We start from the raw sequence: 20,714 nt of genomic DNA, 5'->3' as shown, positions 1-20,714 counted from the left end.
CCTGGGATGACATTCCAGAGCCAAGATGTTCAGGAATCATTTACTGTTGATTTGTGTGGGAGTCAAGTGTGCAGTGCAGTTTAGGCCAGGCATTTCTGGAGGGCTACTTGACCATTGCCTCAAACTCCTCAAGGCCAGCAATCGCCTGGTGGTCTACGCAGAATGTCTACACCTGTCAGGCTCAGGGCTGGGATTCTGGGCACCCTGCTGACTACACTGTGGGCTCCTGGGCTCCCCCTTCAGGTGCTACATTACCCAATTGTTACCTGGTGGCTGGGAGCAGAATACCTAGCAACCAAAGGTTACCATTGCTTGAGTCCTGCCCAGGCATAAATAGAATTCTGAAGTGAATTGGGCAAGTTTATCCCCAATTCGTAAAGTTTAAGTTGTAATCACACTGTCAGCCTGCATGATTTCCCTTTCCTTTGTTTTCCTTCTCTGACTGTTAATGATTTATTGAGGCACCTTGCTTTGAATAACTTGAATTAAGTTTATGCATTATGCTGTCAACATGATTTATGATTTTTGATTGAATAAAGACACCTGTGGGAGAACGACCCGGTGCTGCACTTGCTGGTTCACTTGAGATGCTGCTGCTGGCTTAGCGTGCACCTCTCACAGGCTCACATCGGTTATTTCAGCTGAGGTCACTGAGTCTGAGCTTTTCTCATGTCAACTTTCCTCAGTGCAGATCCTGGCAAAGGTTGTGGGGACCCAGGCCCCCACAGATCTGTGTAGCTCCTAGGCCAAGAACAGTGCCTAATGCATAATAACTAAACATAATATTAGTTATTTGAATAAAATTGAATTGTATTTGATTATCCTTCCTAAAACTTTTTTAATTATTTCTTTCATTGAGATTTATTCCTGAGAATATGGAAATTTATTTCTTGTGTAGCATCTTAATTTCTATAAGGCTAAAACAAAAAAAAATCTGTTTATTTTTCTATACATGCTGTCAATAGGAGTTAACATCTGATTTTCTGCCTTATTGAGAGTCTCACAGGAAGATGAGAAGAATTTTCACAAGTGGGGGAAAAAAAGGCAGGTTAGGCAGTGAGCATTTCTTGAGATCTTTTTTTGCAGTTTTTTTTTTTTTTTTTTGGCCAGGGCTGGGTTTGATCCCACCACCTCTGGCATATGGGGCTGGTGCCCTACTCCTTTGAGTCACAGGCACCACCCATTTCTTGGGATCTTAATCAGTGCTATTAGAACTTCTTAAATTGGGGTGGCACCTGTGGCTCAAGGAGTAGGGCGCCAGTCCCATATGCCAGAGATGGTGGGTTCAAACCCAGCCCTGGCCAAAAAAAAAAAGAACTTCTTAAATTGGTTGTGTATTCTGTAGTCTGTCACTTATGTTCCAAACATTTAGATGTTATTCACACAGCTTTCACATTTACGCAAGACTATGCTCTAGCAGAGGTCCTCAAACTTTTTAAACAGGGGGCCAGTTCACTGTTCCTCAGACCATTGGAGGGCCAGACTATAGTTTAAAAAAAACCTATGAACAAATTCCTATGCACACTGCACATATCTTATTTTGAAGTAAAAAAAAAAAAAAACGGGAACAAATACAATCACACTGCCTCATGTGGCCCGCAGGCCGTAGTTTGAGGACCTCTGAGTCTAGTCCCTTTGTATTCATATTCAGATATTTAGATATGTAAATGGAGAAGCTGGGGTATCAGCCTTTTGAAGGATCTGTATATGGGAAAACAATTTGGGTGGGCAGAGGAGGTTTGAAGTAATGGACACATAACTTCTACTGTGGCCCCAATGCCTAAACTACGTTGTGGAATCTGAGAGGGCACGCTTTCTGTTTTTATATTTAGATCCTGATTCACCAACAGTTTTATTTAATTAAAATAAACAAAACAATCCGGATAGCCTAGATATTAAACAATGCCTTATTTCTCAGACTTTCAATGCTTTATTTCCAAAATCAGTTTCCTAGAGATTAGTAATTGCAGCTCTTCTTATCCTGTTTGACATAAAGAATACAAAAGAAAGACTGTAATTTTTCTCTCATGATAATACGTTAGATGCTAGCCAAAAGTTAATAAACCAGCTTCAGAATGAGTCTGCGTAGATTCCTTATATTAATTAATAAGATGTGTAAGCAAAAATCTGACTTTGTGTTTTTGTTTAATTGAGTTAATTTACAAGCTTGTTAGAACAGGTATTTGTTTGAAATCTATTAGAACTAATCTGCACTGTTTTTTAGTCAAACTATGTTAAGTTGTTTGATTTTTTTTACTCTTTGTAAAAGAAGAATCATTTTTCTCTCTGTTTGTCCTTGAATCTTCTTTAGTTCTCTGTATGCCACTTCAAATCTGGAAAACAATTCCAAATATACTTTTCTTACAAGAATTTAATATAAATGAAATCTAATGAGTGATTAAGTATTGTGATAACACTGAGTTCAACTGAATCTGTTAGACTTTGGCACTTTAAACTTAAGAGGTTTCAGTTTCTTTATGTACAATAGTTTCCCAAAGCTTGTGAGAAAAAAAATAAGAAAGAGGAAGAAATAAATGTCTTATATTTTATTTACCTATTTATTTATTGTCCAGAAAAGTGGTGCATCTTCTATGAAGAAAAAAAGAAATCAATACTATAAATTTGTAGGTCATTCCTCCATTTTTGGAATGGTAGGCTTAATACAAGTTGTCTCTTCTACCAAATAATTCAAACGATATTCTCTTTAGAGTTACTGAACATGAAAGCAGAGTACTCTATTTAAATGCAGTTTCACTGAGGTTCTAAAATACCAGCACTCTTTAATAATGTCTTTCTTTGACAGTGCTCTGTCCTGCCAATGAATTACGGCTAGATTCCACAGGAGTCATACTGAGCCCTGGATATCCTGACAGTTATCCAAATCTTCAAATGTGTGCCTGGAGCATTTCTGTGGAAAAGGGTTATAATATCAGCATGTTTGTAGAATTCTTCCAGACTGAGAAGGAATTTGATGTTCTTCAGGTGTATGATGGTAACCAAGGGTTATATTTATTGGATAATCATAAATTAAGTCCAGATGCTGTATTTATACATGCAGATTTTCAGTATAAAAGTGATTTTTGGATTTTAAAGTTAGCTAAAGAAAAAAATATGATTTTGTCTTATAGATATATTTAAAAGCATCAACACTCAATTTACCTTTATATCATATAAAATTATAGTTAGCTCAATTATTGTTTTACAAATTGCACATCAGCTATAGAATTAAATTGTTTAGAATAAACACACTTTCATATTATGTTTTTAGTTACTGTTGGTAGATTGGCTACAGAGAAATTAGAGCATATTTAAAACTCTTCTAAAGAGATAAAATGGTAAAGATGAATGAGAATATAATTGTTCAGTTTTATCTAAATTGTATTATTTTCTTTCTGAAGGACCAAATATTCAAAGTCCAGTGCTTATTTCTCTCAGTGGGGACTATTCATCTGCTTTTAATATAACAAGCAATGGTCATGAAGTATTTCTTCAGTGGTCAGCAGATCACGGCAATAATAAAAAAGGCTTCCGGATAAGATATATAGGTATGGAATCCTATAACATCAGCACAGACCTACATGCATCCTCAATATGTTTGTGATTAAAGAGCACAGATGCTATTCAATTATTTATAAAATCAAATCACATCTCCTCCCTTGAGGTTCCTTGAACAATTTATGTAACCTTTCTATTTCCTATTGTAATGATAATCATTCTGCATCCCTCCTATGATCTCATAAAATATTCAAAGCACTTAGGATACTTAGACTTAGGGAAGTTAGTTATGAATTAAACTAAAATGTGTAATTCTTTTAAAGATAGATCTGTTTTCCTTGAACTCACAAAAATGTTAATAATGTTTCTCAACTGTGTATTTTCTGATGGATTTAACAACCTCTTTAAATAACAAGTTTCAACACAAGGTAAACATACTGTGGTTAAAATCTTACTTTTACTTTTTATCCATCTATTTATGATACTTGCTAAGGTAACTTGAATGTTGAAAGAAAGAATGACGAACACATCTAGCAAACACCCTCAGTTTTTAAAAGATAATTGTCACTACTGCTTTTTGCTGAGTGGTATTTAAACAAATGTGGACTGAAAAGTTTTTAGTATCAAGTTGATGTGGCTTTCTCTGTATGCCTTCCTGTTTAGAAGCACTACTCACACTGAGCCAATAATTTTCTTGTTGAGTAAGCATACATAAATTGTTCCTACATTATGTGAAGGTTATATTCCTTTTCGTTATTGTCATCCTAAATCATGTCAGATGCCATGGATAGGGGCTTCATAGCAGAATACCTCAAAGTCAGTCAGCTGTCTCTTTATATACAGTGTTCAGACCGTGCCTCCCACCCCGTATGTCATTGCTAATCAGTGCAGCTGAAAATTACTTTTATAAATGTTTCAAAACATCTCTGACACAACAGTTCTAAGCATAGACAAAGTTTAGGTTTCAGTTCTTCAATGTATACTCTCAAATTTCATTCATTACATAAATTTGCAGTTATATATAACAGATAAATCCAATAATTTTATCTAATTGTGTGGATTTTAAACCTATGAGATGATAGTTTAATTTTAACATATTAATAATTTGTCTTTTACATCTTAGTAGTAACCCATATTGACAGCATATTACTATTATGTCTATGGATTTTATCCTGTCTCTATTAAATTCAAAATAATTTATCATTCATTCAAAGAAGAAATGTTTTAAAAAATTGTAATATATACCCAAATCATTCTTAAGGTTTTCCATACTTAAATCTGTGTTTTCATTATATGAATGAAGTAAATATCTTTTTATTAAATTTGTGCCCAAACAGAGCATTTAAAAGTCAGCACATTAAGTTGTGTTTTTAATGACATAACAAAAAGGGGAAACTATTTGAGTTAAACAATGATAAACATTAGATTGACTATAATACAAGCCATTCCTTATTCATGTTTATATTCATGACAAAGTTGGATATAAATATAATGAAAATACCACTTTTAGCCCCCAAGAACAGCTTGACGTATTAAATATGTACTTTTTATTTTAGAAATGACAGGTGATGACATATGTATTTTAAGTCCAAGCTATTTCTTACTACTTACCCCCAAAACCTCATTTTTCTCAGATGAACACATCGAAGTACCAAAGGGTAAATGGAACCTGCCATGCCAAATAGTTTCAAAAGTACACATGTATGAAAAAGCTATTTGACATTATCTTTTGGCATGTCAGACTTCAGGAGATGGAAAAAACTTGTATTTTAATGGCCATTTTTATCCCCACATGTAAGCACTCCTGACAAAAGGGAAACTATAATAGACTGGGAGAGAGGATGATGAAAGGTGGGGGATTATTGTAGACATCAACCAAAATGAGAGGCATGACCTGACGTGATGCAGGGAGTCTGGGGAGAACTTCAGACTGACATGTAAACAACATGCTCTAAAATATTGCTACCAGGTCTGTGGCATTTAGGTCCTTCAGATGATGGGAAACAGAGTTTCAAAAAATCAGTGAAATTATTGTGGGGCTTTTAAACCTCCAGGGTGTCAAGAAAATACATTTCAACTCAGAAGACATCCTGGGATGTCTACAAGTTAGCAGGAGAAACCCAAGAGATAATTTTCTCCCAAAAGGTATACAAGTAGCATATTTTCACAAGAGGATAGAAAACGACAGGATATTCAGATGAATTAAGACTGACATAGGTAGCCATTGACTTTTTAAAGTACTAGTATGAACTGTCTAGGTGTTTATAACTTTGGGTAATAAATATTTATGATTCGTTAATTAATTGTTTTGTTTTGTTTTGCTTTGAAAAGCTTTCTACTGTAGTACACCGGAATCCCCACCTCATGGGTATATTATCAGTCAGACAGGTGGGCAGCTGAACAGTGTGGTCCGCTGGGCCTGTGATCGAGGATTCCGACTTGTCGGGAAAAGCAGTGCTGTGTGCCGGAAGTCTTCCTATGGCTATCATGCCTGGGATGCACCAGTCCCTGCCTGTCAAGGTGAAGTATATTATCCAAAAATGGATACAAATGTTCATAGAAGATTAAACCCATTTAATTGTTTTCATTTGGATCACTAAATCTCCTCTAAATAGAAAACATGTAGGCAACCTGGAATTCTTACATGAAAAAAATCCAAACACTCTCAGTTAAATAATGGATTTTACCTATCATCTATATTTTGGGAGGAGTTTATATAAAACAATACAAAATTTACATAGTTAAAATAAAAAAACCAAACACTAGCACTTAAGATTAGCTGAAAAATAGATATTACCAGGTATTTTTACTCTTTAGACCACAATTTCAAATTCATGAAAAGATAACTCTTATAGAGATAAGTAAATAAATGCATAATGAAACAATTATTGTTTCCTTGTTCTGTTGATGCAAGAAACATTAATCACTTATTCTGGTAAGCATCATTATCTTAGTGGGCTATCAACATTGAAGGCATTGATTTCATGACAAACAGCTATATTTTAATGAACTATAAAACATCTGCTTTTCTTTAACCAATAAATAGCAGGAGTATTTACAATTTTTTAGTATTAACTAATTTTCCAGAACTGATTTGGGAAAAAATATTTGATTTCAAATTTCAAAATTATCAAAATTAAAAATGTATAAAATGAATTAATGTGCTCTTAACCTTGAACTTTTACATTTCAGTTATATAAGGATTATAATACACACATATGTATGTATATACACGTATATGGTATATATATAATCTTTAGGAAACATTTTGTAAGAATAATTTGTTGGTTAAAATAAAAATATCCCAAACTTACTGAAATTTTGAAATTGCTTTGTAGAATCAATGCTATAATGCCACTGATTTTTAAGTATATCATATTATACTTACAAATGGATTCATTTTTTCCCCTGCTCTTGATTAACAATTGTTTTATAATTAGAATAGAAATGTGGTTTTAAAAAGAAAATATTTGATGTAGTAAAATGACAAAATATTTATGATTCAAAGAGCCATTTCCAAAAATAGATCTTTTATTATTATTGAAATACAAAAGATTATTTTATTTAAAAAAAGTTTGTTGGGATATGACCAATCTATATATAGCTAAGTCAAGTGAAATGGCTGCATGTCATTGAGAAGAGCTATTAATATAATGCAAACTTTTGTTTCAAAATTGTTTTTACATTTTTAGTCATCTTTACTTTTTACCTGTTTAGTCTCCTTATACATCCTCACATAGATTTACTTGAGCAATAATTGTGCTCGAGCTATGCAATGTGAGCGTTCTTAGAAGTAGAAAATTTAGTTAGCTATTTCTACATGGGTTTCATCAGATGTTTTATTTCTTCTCTTTATTTTTTTTATTTCTTTTCTAAACATCAACCAACCATTTACTGATTACTCCTTCAGGAGTTGATAAGTCTCCGTTCCACCATACAATTGAATATTGATAGGAAGAGTTACTTTATAATCTGTCTCTTTTTTTTCACAGTCTCACCCCATCGCCCTCGGTAGAGTGCTGTGGCGTCACAGCCCACAGCAACCTCCAACTCCTGGGCTTAGGCGATTCTCTTGCCTCAGCTTCCAAAGTACCTGGGACTCCAGGCGCCCACCGCAATGCCCAGCTATTTCCTGTTGTGGTTTGGCCAGGTGGGATTCAAATCGCCACCCTCCCTCCATATATGGGACTGGCGCCCTATTCACTGAGCCACAGGCGCCACCCACTCTGTCTCTCTTTTAATGTGTGATTTTTTTTTTTTTTTTTTTTGAGAGTTTTGTAGGGAAGCTTCTTTGACAACCATTCAGTGATGATGATTCTTCTTCTGACCAGGATATGTTTTCTTTTCCTTCCTTGTTTTTTTTTTTTTGTCTTTTTCTTTTATTTTTTCTTTTAAATTGAGATAAATTATAAGTTCTCCACAGGCATAGTAATGGTACTATCATTTTAATACATTATCTTTTTAATCATTCTAAAAATATGTATATATACTAAAAACGTAAGTGGAAGATATGCTATTTAACTATCTTTCTTTTTATTTTCATCTAGATTCAATCTACACTATCCCATTACGTTATGGTTATTTTTTTCCCCAATGTTGAGATTTTCTTTTTATTTTGTTATTTTTCCAAAGTCTCAAAAAATAGACAAGTAATATTTATAAATAAAAATAGAGGACGCAGCACCTATGGCTCAGTGAGTAGGGCGCCAGCCCCATATACTGAGGGTGGTGGGTTCAAACCCCGCCCCAGCCAAACTGCAACAAAAAATAGCCAGGCGTTGTGGCGGGCACCGGTAGTTCCAGCTACTCCAGAAGGTGAGACAAGAGAATCACCTAAGCCCAAGAGCTGGAGGTTGCTGTGAGCTGTGACGCCACTACACTCTATCAAGGGCAACAAAAATAAAATAATAATAATAATAAAAATAGAAGATAATTTCAAAAAACAGATCATGCCAAATCTTATAGACAATAGAAAAAGAAGAAATACTTCAAATTCATTCTTCTTCATCTGGATATACCTGATATTAAAATTGGAAAAAAATATATTATTATAAAGGGAAATTACAAGATATGATTATTTTTTTAAAAATTATTAAGTATATTACCTTTGACAAGAGTTTGACAGTGAGATAGCTTGTCACAAATTAAAATCCCCCAAATTTCGAAGTTAAATAAATACTGCTTTAACAGGCATCAGGGAACCATTTGTTTTTCAACCCAATTTTAGACATTCTATAATTAGAAGGCAAGAATAATAATTATTATTCAAGATTTCTTATGTAATTTATTAAGACAACATTATGCTTTTGTGTTCATAATTTGAGGTTACAAAACTGCAAAAGATTGAACTATTCAGCAGTAGGGATGCTGCCTTTCAGTTTTGACAATTTTAAATAGATTTCACTTAAGTTTTTCGGTGTTGAGCAATAATTGTGCTCGAACTAAAAACTGGATTGATAAAAACTGAACACCACAATGGAAGATATTGTAAGAGAAGTAGATACACTTTTTGGTTGAAATGGAAGGTGGATGAATAGAAAACAGGATTTATAATATTTAAATTGAACTCACATCTCTTTGCTCCTTATGTATTTTTTTGCTATGAGAAAAAATATGGCTAAAATCCACTGTATGAAACCTACCGGAGTAGATACACATGTATTTCAGCATTCAGAGACTTTCTTGTCTTATAGAGGCAATACAGCTCACCTGCTAGATAGATATTATGTAGTAACGTCAATTCATTCTGGGGCAACATGCATATTCAAATACATTAATCTTCCTGCAGAGCTATGAATAAATATTACTCTGAGAATGATATATAAAGATACAAATCTTATTTTAATTGGGGTTTTGCTACTGATATATTTGAAAAATATTCAAGATTTGAAAGATTTTATTTTATTTTTTTTGTTTCTGGAAATGCCAATTGTGTACTTGTCAGACAAAGATGGAAAAATATAAAACAATCATAGGAGACTTTTTAAATGTATTTTGAAGTTATAAAGTATGAAAATACCCTATGTATAATAAACTATGAAAACATTAAATTTTATTGTCATTATCAAATCGTAGTAAAATTAATTTTCACCTAAATAAAATATATTATAGATAAAAACCGAGACACCTAAGACCTATCACTGAAAGTCAGGAAGATACAAATTAGGTTTTAAGCTAATAAATCCTGACTTTATGTTTATTAAATATGTCCTGTGCGTATGGTACCCTGGATAGAGCCCAAGCACATACATTTTTCTGTACCTAAGACACAGAAATAGCTAGCTTCCAGGTAAAATAAATCTATTTGCTTTATTTCTGTACAAAATAGTGATGAGATTGGTTGCCACTCCCTTTATAATCTTTATTATCTTTCAAATTGAATTAAACTTGCTATATTGTGGTGCAGCCATGTGTTTACACTAGATGCACATTTTACTAATTCACGTTCTTACATAATCTACATGAATGCTGCTAACCATGCTCCTGAAGAAACCAAGAAATAAGCACTGGCAATGGGTAGCCTCACCAATTTAAAAAACACGTGCAATAAAGTTTGAAATAAATTATTCAAAATTCATTGTTTAGAAAAATATTTTTGAGAGGTATTCTGAAACTGAGAGTAATTGATAGAGTCCCAACTTTTTAGTTTTATGTGTCTTACGGTTAACGTACTTACATAATAAATAAAGCATTTTTCTGTTTATGTAATTTTTTATTTAATCCAGCAATTTCCTGTGGGATTCCTAAAGCTCCAACAAATGGAGGAATACTCACAACTGACTACTTGGTAGGAACACGAGTTACCTATTTCTGTAATGATGGCTATAGATTGTCATCAAAGGAACTTACCACTGCTGTTTGCCAATCAGATGGAACATGGAGCAATCACAACAAGACCCCTCGCTGTGTTGGTGTGTGTTTTAAAAGCTAATCTTTAATATAAAGTTTCATGTCTAAGACCAAAATCTAAGCTAATTAATCTGTCTTGTACCAGAAAGTACTGGGAGACTGTTCAAGAAGTTTCACTCTTTTTGGAAACCTCTGAATATTTATACTTTCAAAAGAAGACTTTTAACCTTACATAATTTACTTTTTAAAAAATTCATCCTTTAAGCAATATATATTTTCAGCACATAGCCCCTGGAAAAAATTTTTATAGTTTGCTTTAATAAAATTATATTGCAGTATATTCAGCTCTGATATTTATAAGGATAAATGATGCTGCTGAAATTAATCATAAGTTTCAACTTTTGTTGGTAATTCTTCTTGCTACTTACCCTGGACCATTTCCCATCACTGTCGTTATTAAGTAAATGACTATGACATTAATTCTGATGACATGGTTGGTAACAAAAGAAATGGGAAAATAAGGTCTTTTCGTTATACTTCAGTTATTTCTTCTTAGTACTCACATTTCATTTAGTTTTGGCTTCATTTGAAATGAAGATTGTTAAATTTGTTAAATAGCCTAGGTATCTAGTAATGCTTCTATTTATCTTGAGCAAGTTTTAAATTAACTAAAGTTTTATCACAGTTCTTGCATGAAAAGGCCATTCTCATCATACAAATTTCCTAAAACTATAATCCTTGGTAAGTTTCTAAAGAAGTAAGGGAGTAGAAGTAAAACAGAATTTGGAATTCTAAGCAGGTAAATAATATATGCAAGGCTCTGAATTGTGAAGTAGTGCGAAATTTTCAAGGAACTCCCAACTGTAGCATGCTGCTGGGGGAATGAAAATGATTAATGTAGAAAGAAATAAAGAATAAAATAAAAGACCTGGTATAGCACAAGAGTGAATAAACTAAAGCAGAGGAGTTGGAATGGATGGAATAGAAATGAGACATAATTGGGAGCTGAAACAGACATGACTGGTTTATTGGCATTTATGATCTTGGTTTTTATATAGTTGTTACATGTCCAAGCATCAATTCCTTTACCTTGGAACATGGAAGATGGCGAATTGTGAATGGCTCCCATTATGAATACAAAACCAAGGTGGTTTTCAGCTGTGATCCTGGTTACCATGGACTCGGTCCTGCTTCTATTGAATGTCTCCCTAATGGTACCTGGAGCTGGAGAAATGAAAGACCTTATTGCCAAAGTAAGTATATACTCCGCTCCATGATTTCATAAGTTATCTTTTGTGATTGAATTGCTTGAATCATTTTCTAAATACACTAGATCAATAATAGGATAATATTATCAACATGGCCACTTAGTATTACATTTTTAAGTTTTGTAATTATATTTCTATGTATTAGTAAATGCTTATGAGAAAAGGGTAGGCTTTGGATTCAGAAATCATGTGTTTCAATTCTAGATAGATCATTTACTTTAACAACTAAGTAATGCTTATCATATACTTACTACTTGCCACTCTTTGGGGCCTTTACATGCATTATACTCATTTTGTCAAAAATAAACCCTTTGGCCCTATATTTAATTCTTTTGAAAGTCACAGAGTTTATAAATGGTGAGGAAATGATATTCACTCCCAGCACTCTGATTATAACATCTGCCTTTTCATCACTGGAAGACATTTATTCTGTCTTATCCAAAATTCTAAAGCTAGAAAATTATGATAACACCTACTGTATAGAGTCTCTAAAGATTTAATGATATCACATGTTTGAAATACCACCTGGAACCATATTCACAGGAGCTCAATAAATATTGCTCAATTGAGACATTTTATTTCCATGTATTGTTATAAATGGCCAGTATGCAAATAAGCTATCCAAACATAGAATACACACGTATTCATGGGAAGTACTTGAGTGCTCTTGAACTTCCCTTACTATCTTTATTAAGTGTCTGCTTTGTGCCAGGAAATATTCAGCCTTTTGTGTCCAACACAGCTTATGGGGGTGGGAAACTTAAAGGCCACATATCACTTTCTGGATCATGAGTGCAGGATTTTGTATTTACAGAACAAATCCTTTTAATAAAGGGACTTGTTCTGTGAAGTTTACAATTAGTTGATGGAACACACTTGAAGATTGGGAGGGCTACATGTGGCTGCAGGTACCCACTCCAATCTGAAAACACAGTGTCATTAGTATTTGCAAATTTTTATCTTGCTCCTCCAAGTTTTCTTCCAGGATCTTTTTCTGTCTATACCTCCTTCCTTGTTTTTCCAGTATAATTTCTTTTAAAAAAAAAAAAAAAAAGCACATAGGACAAGGATATTTCACACAGCTAAGAAAATAATATCTGTGACAGAAGGGCTCAGACAGGCATTCAACAAATGTACTTTATGATCACTCGATAAGCATCCACTGTTGTTTTTATTCTAAAATGATATTTTGTTTGTAGTCTATAAATATGAAGGCATCTTGAAAGATGGGTTCTACATAACCTAGCAAGTCAGTTAGGTCTCTCTTCTTTAATTTTTTCAAACTTACCAAAAATGCAGAATATAATTATATCTAATAGATCTTATGAAAGTCAAATATTTACATGGAATGCTCTTAAACTATGGAGTCCTCAACAAAAATTAATTGTAATTACTATCCTAGTATTGGCTTACATACAAAGAAACTTTGGCTCAGGTAGATGAAAAGACTTGACCAATGTCACTTGGTAAGTCTGAGAACAATTTTGGACTAACAAATTACCCTGTCTTTAATCTTGGGATTTTTTTTTTCATTCACTACAACTAGGTTGCTAAGCAAAAAATGAAAGAACACAGCTTCATGTTTCTGTCATTTAGAAGGTTTTCAGGGAACTCATGGGGGTAAATGCTAAATTATCATTAGCATGGTATCTCTGTTTTCTACACTTTCAAAGTCATTTCCACGTGTTTTACAAGCATCAATTACAATTATAAACATCAAGTGTCACAGCATAGTTTTGTTACAAGTATATCTTGACTGAATCTTTAAGAGCTTTTACTAATTTATCATTTTTAAGTTATTTCCTGTGGAGAACTACCAACACCTCCAAATGGAAATAAGATTGGAACTCAGACTTCGTATGGCTCGACAGCTATCTTCACCTGTGACATGGGATTCATGCTTGTGGGCTCCACTGTACGGGAATGCCTTTCTTCAGGTCTTTGGAGTGGATCTGAAACCAGATGCCTAGGTACAAATTTTTATTTAATTTTCCCTCACCCCACTTTAGAAAGGAAGCATCCCTATTTCTTTTAATATGAGATGATGACTTATATTTATTCAGTAAGGATGCTGAAAAACAGAAAAGACTTAATTGAAAAATGGCTCATGATAGAAAATCTATTAAACCATTAACTCTTAAAGTTAATCAACTGGTATTCCCCATGATGTCTTATGTCATTAAGGAGAGACACATTTTTTTCCAGGAATGGTGAAAATAAAAAGGTGAAAACTAATTGCTGAAAATTCTCTGTCTACACCCCCAGCTGGATTAATCACTGTAGCAGTTAATTCATTGTAAACCATAGTCAATTCTCCTTTCACCTATTTGCTTAAGGTAATGACTAAAGAAGAAAAACAATTTCTACATTTAAACATCTTTTTTCCCTTCTTCTTTCAGAAGATTTCCACATGTATAAAACTACTTTTCTATTAAAACTTTCAAAATCTATTTTTTGTGAATGAGTTTAGGCATTAGGATTCTTTTTATGGTTCTCTGTATTTATTTTTTAAAAAGTTGTTCAGAAAAAGAAACTGAGCTGGCTCATTCTTCTTACCCCTCTTCTTATATTATGAAAGGAATATTATCATGTGCTTCATTTCCTTTTGCAAAGGCTTCAGTGATTTCTTTAATATTAAGAGAATAGTATGATTTATACTTTATTTTACTCCAACATGATCTCAAGGCATGACAAAGTATTGAATTAGATAATAATGAAAATTATTGGCTCAGTGCCTGTGGCTCAAGTGGCTTAGGGCGTCAGCCACATACAACTGAGCTGGCAGGTTCGAATCCAGCCCGAACCCGCCAAACAACAATGACGGCTACAACCAAAAAATAGCCGGGCATTGTGGTGGGCGCCTGTAGTACCAGCTACTTGGGAGGTGGAAGCAGGAGAATCGCTTGAGCCCAGGAATTGGAGCTGTGAGCTGTTGCTGTGAGCTGTGATGCCCCAGCACCCAGGGCAACAACTTGAGGCTCTGTCTCAAAAAAAAAAGAAAATTATTCCAATAATTATTCACTTGTCTGTTGGGAATAAGGCATGATCTTCTGTTTAATAATTTAAAAATGGCTGATTATTATGAATAGAGTACTACCAAAATTATACAATGTTTTATCCATAAAGAGTTACTATGTAAATGAAATTTCTATAGGTTAGCAATTTAAATTATGTATTGTTTTGCTAATAAGCTTAAAAATAGTCATGGAAATACAATCATTATTTGAAACTTAAAAGGGTATAACCAGAAGCTTTGGTAAGCACTTCTCTTTCCCCCTCTGTCTATTAATGGCTATTCTTGGAAAGCCTGCTGCACCCCTTTTAATAAAAAAATTTGTTTTGTAAAATTTGGATTCAGTCAAAATGCCTCCCTCAAGAATCTAGAGGCCCACATGTTGGCAAAGGCCGCAGGCTCCCCACTCTGAAGGTCTTGATGTGGAATGGGTTTTTCCTGTACTGGAATCCCCACTTCCCTGCTTCAAGTCTCTCCAAGGCAGAACAGGTCAGGGAGAGTAAGGGCTGTGGTCTCTCCTCCCACTAGCCCAGGCTAAGCAGATGGATGAAATCACTTATTTTCTGCAATAAAACTATTGCAGAAAAAGAAAATAGTAAATGAATTAAATCATCATGTATTAATATGTAATTAAATAATCAAATACGACATTTCTTAATAATTCCTGAACTGACTTTAGTTATACTGATTCCAAATAGATTACTTAGTTCACTTATAAATTTATAAGAAAACTGAAGTTAACATATAAATTTAAAAATTTGTATGTAAATGAAAATTAAAATACTGTATTTTATGACTATATGCTCTCATGAACTATTATTTGTGTATTATTTATTATTTGTTGAGCAGACTTGATTCTGTTCTCTGGAAAGATAGGACATAACAGGAATATAATAAGATAACATTATTTCTCACTCTGTAACAACAGCCTTATTCATTGCAGGGAATACAGTGTTGACATCTAATATAAATTCAAAGAATGTTGGTAGGAGGGAAGTGCAGTTGCTAAACTAGCAAAGTTCTGAATTTTACATCGTGAATGGTTATTAGAATTCTTTCTTTTCAACTTGCTCTTGTAGCCCCAGAAATTTTTGGCTTAAAATGGTCACTAGAATGTCTTTATAGAGGGGTAAATGTGAAATTATCTAATTACCCCCCTTAAGAGCTTTTACTAATTTATCATTTTTTAAGTTATTTCTTGTAGAGAACTACCAACACCTCCAAATGGAAATAAGATTGGAACTTATTATTTTTAAATAGTAAGTTTCAACATTTTATTATGAAATTTTTAATTGAAAGGAATGACAATGAACACCCATATATCTACTGCCTAGATCTACAATTCACGATTTGTCATATTTGCTTATCAAGTATCTATCTTTCTAAGCCCCTATCAATCCATTAACTCATTTTTAATACATTTTCAATTGAGTTGTAGCCATCAGCATACCTTGACAGTAAACATTTTAGCATGCATATCATTAGCTACAGTGCAATATTTGTTTATAGCTCACGTTTCATTTTTTTACTGTGATAGTGAGGTGCATTTATCATCAATGTACTTAGATGTGTTTCGACAAATATGTACACCTGTGTAACTAATCCACTGTAATGATACAGAACGTTATCATTCTTCAGATATCATCCTTAGGATCCTTCACAGTCACTCTGTAACTCTCCTCCCCTGAAACCTGAGCCAATACCTGTTCTGAAATTTTTCACCATATCTGCCTCCCTGTTCTAGAAACTCATATAAACGGAATCCTGAATTATGTGCTTTCTGTGTAAGACTTCATTTTCTTTCACCCATATTCTGTATGTCTGTAATTTGTCCTTTTTATTGCTTGGTAGAATTTCCTTGTACACTTCCACCATTCTTCTGTTCGTGGCCACCTAGACTCTATCCAAATTTGGAATATTATAAATAAAGCTGCTATTATTGGGATGGTCAGTGGCTCACACCTGTAATCCCAGCACAGCACGTTGGGAAGTCAAGGCAAAGGGATCAATTGAAACCAGGAGTTTGAAGGGCGGCGCCTGTGGCTCAGTGAGTAGGGCGCCTGCCCCATATGCTGAGGGTGGCAGGTTCAAGCCCAGCCCCTGCCAAACTGCAACAAAAAAATAGCCAGGCGTTGTGGCGCGCGCCTGTAGTCCCAGCTATTCGGGAGGCTGAGGCAAGAGAATCGCGTAAGCCCAGGAGTTGGAGGTTGCAGCGAGCCATGTGATGCCACGGCACTCTACCCGAGGGTGGTACAGTGAGACAGTGTCTCTACAAAAAAAAAAAAAAAAAAAGAAAGAAACCAGGAGTTTGAGGCTCTGTCTTTACCAAACAATCAAAGAAATAAATAGCCAGGTGTGGTGGCACACATCAGTAGTACTAGCTACACGGGATGTTGTTATAGGAAGATCACTTGAGCCCAGGAGCTTAAGACCGAAGGGCTATGATGATGACAATGGACTATAGCCTAGGTGACAGAGCAAGACTCTTGTCTCTAAAATTTTAAGAAAAAAATGTCTTTTTGTGTGTATAGGCTTTCATTTGTATTGGATAATGAAAAATAGAACACCTTGGAGAGTACTAGTTGTCTCATACTCTCCAGCACGTGGTATAGCCAGTTTTTTTTTTTTTATTTAATTCTTTCCTTTCTGCTGGATGCATAAAGGCATCAAACAATATTTTAATTTGTATTATCATAATGATTATTGATAAACATGGTTTCATTAGTTAATTGGCTATTTGTAAATTTTTCTTTGTGAAGCGATAAAGTATCAAATTGCATTTTTATGATGAATGATAGGAGTTCCTTATTTATTCTGGTTGTAAGCTTTTATCTTTGTATGTTTTAGAAGTACTTTCTCCGTATCTGTGACTTGCCTGTTCATTTTTTTTAATAGAATCTCTTGACAAGCAAGAGTTTCCAACTTTGGTAAAGTCTACCTCTTTTTGTTCAAGTCTTCACAGTTTCATGTAAGTTTTAGAATCAGTTTATCCAGTTCTGCAAAAAATAATAGCTTGGTAGGATGATCAGGATTACATCAAACTGATACATCATTTTGAGGAGAACTGGCATCTAACAATGCTGAGACTCTCAATCCATCAACATACTCCGTTTCCCCGAAAATAAGACATCCTCCGAAAATAAGACCGACTTACAGGAAAGATAAGACGTCCCCTGAAAATAAGACCTAGTGCATCTTTGGGAACACACCCACCTTTCGGGGAAACAGGGTAGTACATTTATTCGTTTGTTCAGGGCTTCTTTAATTTTTTTGGCAGTAACAGCATTTTGTAAATCTTGTGGGTCTATTGCCAACTTTATTGCCTAGAATTTTCACAATTATAAGTGAAATTCTTTATTTTACTTATATTTTTCCATTGTTTCCTGCTAGTAGATGCAAATATAATTATTTAAAATGTTTAGTATACTGGAACCTTCTTAATTCGCTTATTAGTTTTAACATTTTCTTAAAATAAAATTTTCTACATCTATGTCATCTAAGCATAGAATAGCTTTATGTTTTTTGTTTCCCAACATTATACTTAAAAATTTTTTTTTTATTAATGTATTACACTGGGTAGAGCAGTTTAACAAAACAATGATAAACAGAACTGGCAAGAATGAACGTTCTTGTGTTTTTCCTTATCAAATGTAAAACACTCAATATTTTGCTGGTAAATATGATTCTAGTTGGAAGTTTTTTAAATGTCTTTAATAAGTTGAGAATATTTCCTTATATTTCTAATTTCTTGTTAGTTTTTATCTTTATAGTTTTCCTATGTAGCTTTTTATGCTTCTACTGAAATAATTATGCAAACTATTTTTCTTCTTTGATTTGTTAATAATGTTATTTGCAGGAGCTGATTTTTCAACTTAAATCAAGCTTTTGTATTTCGATAAACCCCAGAAAATCGTGATGTATTAACATTCATATATGTTGCAAGTTTTTTTTTTTTTAATTTTGTTAAGGAGTTTTGCATCTCTGTTTATGAAGGACTTGGTTTCGTTTGAGTGTTGTAGTCAGGTTTTACTAAGGGGTAAGGGTCGTTTCATAAAACAAATTAGGAAGTGATTTTTTTTTTTCTGTTTTCTCAGAGTTTATATAAGATTGATGTTTTCTCATCCTTAAATGATTGAACCTACCAGTGAAAATGTATGTGCCTGCCTTTTTTTATGTGGGGAGGATTTTGTCTAAAAATTCCTTTTTGTAGATAACGGATTATTCATGTTTTCTATTTTATTTTGTGTTAGTTTGAGTAAGTTATGATTTTCAAAGACTTTGTCCTTTTCTACAGAGCTATTAAAATGTATTGGTAAAAACTTTCTTAATATTCCCTATCCTTTTAGTTTTCATAGGCCTTTCATTCATTCTTGTTATTGGCAATTTTGTTCTCTGCTTTTTCATCTGGATAGGGTTAGATAGGATTAACAATTGTGTTGCTGTTTTTAAAAAAAGAATCTTTACCTTATTTAATGTTCTTTATTGTGTGTCTATTTTCTGTTTCCTTGATTTCTGTAGTTGTCTTAAATAATTCCTTCTGTACTTAATTTGGCTTTCTTTTCTTTTCTTTATTTTGCCCCTGATTTTCTCTTCTTAAGTTGAAATTTTAGGTCATTCATTTACATCTCTCTTCCTTTTAATATTAATAAAACCCATAAATTTCTTCATGAGAAATCTCTATTCCTCAATTTTGATAATTGTCATTTGTACACATCAAATTATATAAATTATGATTTCTTCTACATCCAAATGTTAACTAGAAATGTGTTTTCTTTTAATTTCCAAACATTTGGTATTTTGCTGACTATCTGACCTAATTCTTATATAATTAGGACTGTTTGTACCATGTTTCTAAATAAGCTTTAAAAGTTTAGTGATGTTACATATGTAAATAAATATACAACTAAGACAAATCAAAATATTAAAAATGTAACTTTTTAACCCCTTCCAGCGGGTCACTGTGGAATCCCAGAACTCATTGTGAACGGTCAAGTCATTGGCGAGAGTTACGGGTACAGAGACACGGTCGTGTATCAGTGCAGTCCTGGCTTCCGACTGATCGGCTCTTCAGTGAGGATATGTCAACAAGATCACAACTGGTCTGGTCAGCTGCCATCCTGTGTGCGTAAGTAAGCATGGCCCAGGAAATCAGAAACCTCAGGTCACAGGGAATGGTCCATATGTTTTGTTAGGCCAGATAAATAATTATACGCGTACATATATACACAAACACACAACACATACACATTTAAGGATGACAACATAAAATAAATTACCAGAACCCATTATTTGATACCTTTATTCAGTAGTCCTTAAAGAAGGATGTGTTTGGGAACATATAAAACCATCTACACTAGAAAAGTAAAAGAAGATATTAGAATATCACTCATTTATTTGCATTTTGTCATAAAGAGTAGAAATTAAATATATATCTTATAGCATTTAATATAACCTTATAATATTTATAAATGAATATACTTTATGAAAGAAACATTCTCACCAAATATTTAGCTGTAAGGATTTAAAGTCTTTGAGACCACCGTGCAACAACATCAACATAGTTAGATGTGATACCACAAAGCTCTTTATAGGGAGAAATATTGCAAATAAATCTTTCCTAATAATTTTGATGCTATAACTATCACATCAAAATCATATCCTGATAAGGTATAGAAGGAAAAATATTCATTATATATGACACGCAGCATTTTGCTTGCATTTCTGTTCCACTGCTAAATAGGAGCTAATATGACGTTTGGTCTTTCTGGAACTGGATTCTCTCCTGTGTAAAGTCTTTATCATGGTGGCCTCTTTCAGCTTCAAAACCCATTGCATTTTTAACTGTGTGAAGATGACACAAACGCTGTTAAGATAGCTATATTTTGTTGTAATTTTTTGTTTGAAAAATTTAAAAATTATTTAAAAGTCTGTTTTGAAAAACAGTTTTCACACTTTTAAAATTTATATAAAACTGTTTAACTGTAGGTAATTTTAAAATGGTTTGAGTAAAAGAAGATCTCACTGGTTCAACAAAGTTCATATAATCTTTTAGGTTAGTTAGATATGAATTTAATAGATGAAAAATAAAA

At 33.4% G+C, this 20,714-nt stretch overlaps 1 protein-coding gene across 3 annotated transcripts in view; it reads left to right on the top strand.

The window, feature by feature from the left end:
• The window catches only part of CSMD3 (CUB and Sushi multiple domains 3), a 1,164,849-nt gene that overhangs the window by 1,068,622 nt on the left and 75,513 nt on the right, over positions 1-20,714 (top strand). For 2 of the 3 annotated variants that reach the window (XM_053559351.1, XM_053559348.1), the window contains 7 exons: positions 2,804-2,992; positions 3,399-3,545; positions 5,827-6,015; positions 10,221-10,406; positions 11,403-11,597; positions 13,409-13,582; positions 19,577-19,750. In XM_053559351.1, the coding sequence (XP_053415326.1) occupies positions 2,804-2,992; positions 3,399-3,545; positions 5,827-6,015; positions 10,221-10,406; positions 11,403-11,597; positions 13,409-13,582; positions 19,577-19,750 (1,254 nt within the window). The remainder of the gene's footprint in view (positions 1-2,803; positions 2,993-3,398; positions 3,546-5,826; positions 6,016-10,220; positions 10,407-11,402; positions 11,598-13,408; positions 13,583-19,576; positions 19,751-20,714) is intronic. The other variant, XM_053559349.1, reaches the window with a different exon arrangement.

Source organism: Nycticebus coucang, chromosome 13 (genome assembly GCF_027406575.1).
Source record: "Nycticebus coucang isolate mNycCou1 chromosome 13, mNycCou1.pri, whole genome shotgun sequence".
Classification (NCBI taxonomy): Eukaryota; Metazoa; Chordata; class Mammalia; order Primates; family Lorisidae; genus Nycticebus; species Nycticebus coucang.
The sequence above is the reverse complement of the archived record's forward strand: the minus strand, read 5'-3'. Positions and strand labels throughout refer to the sequence as shown.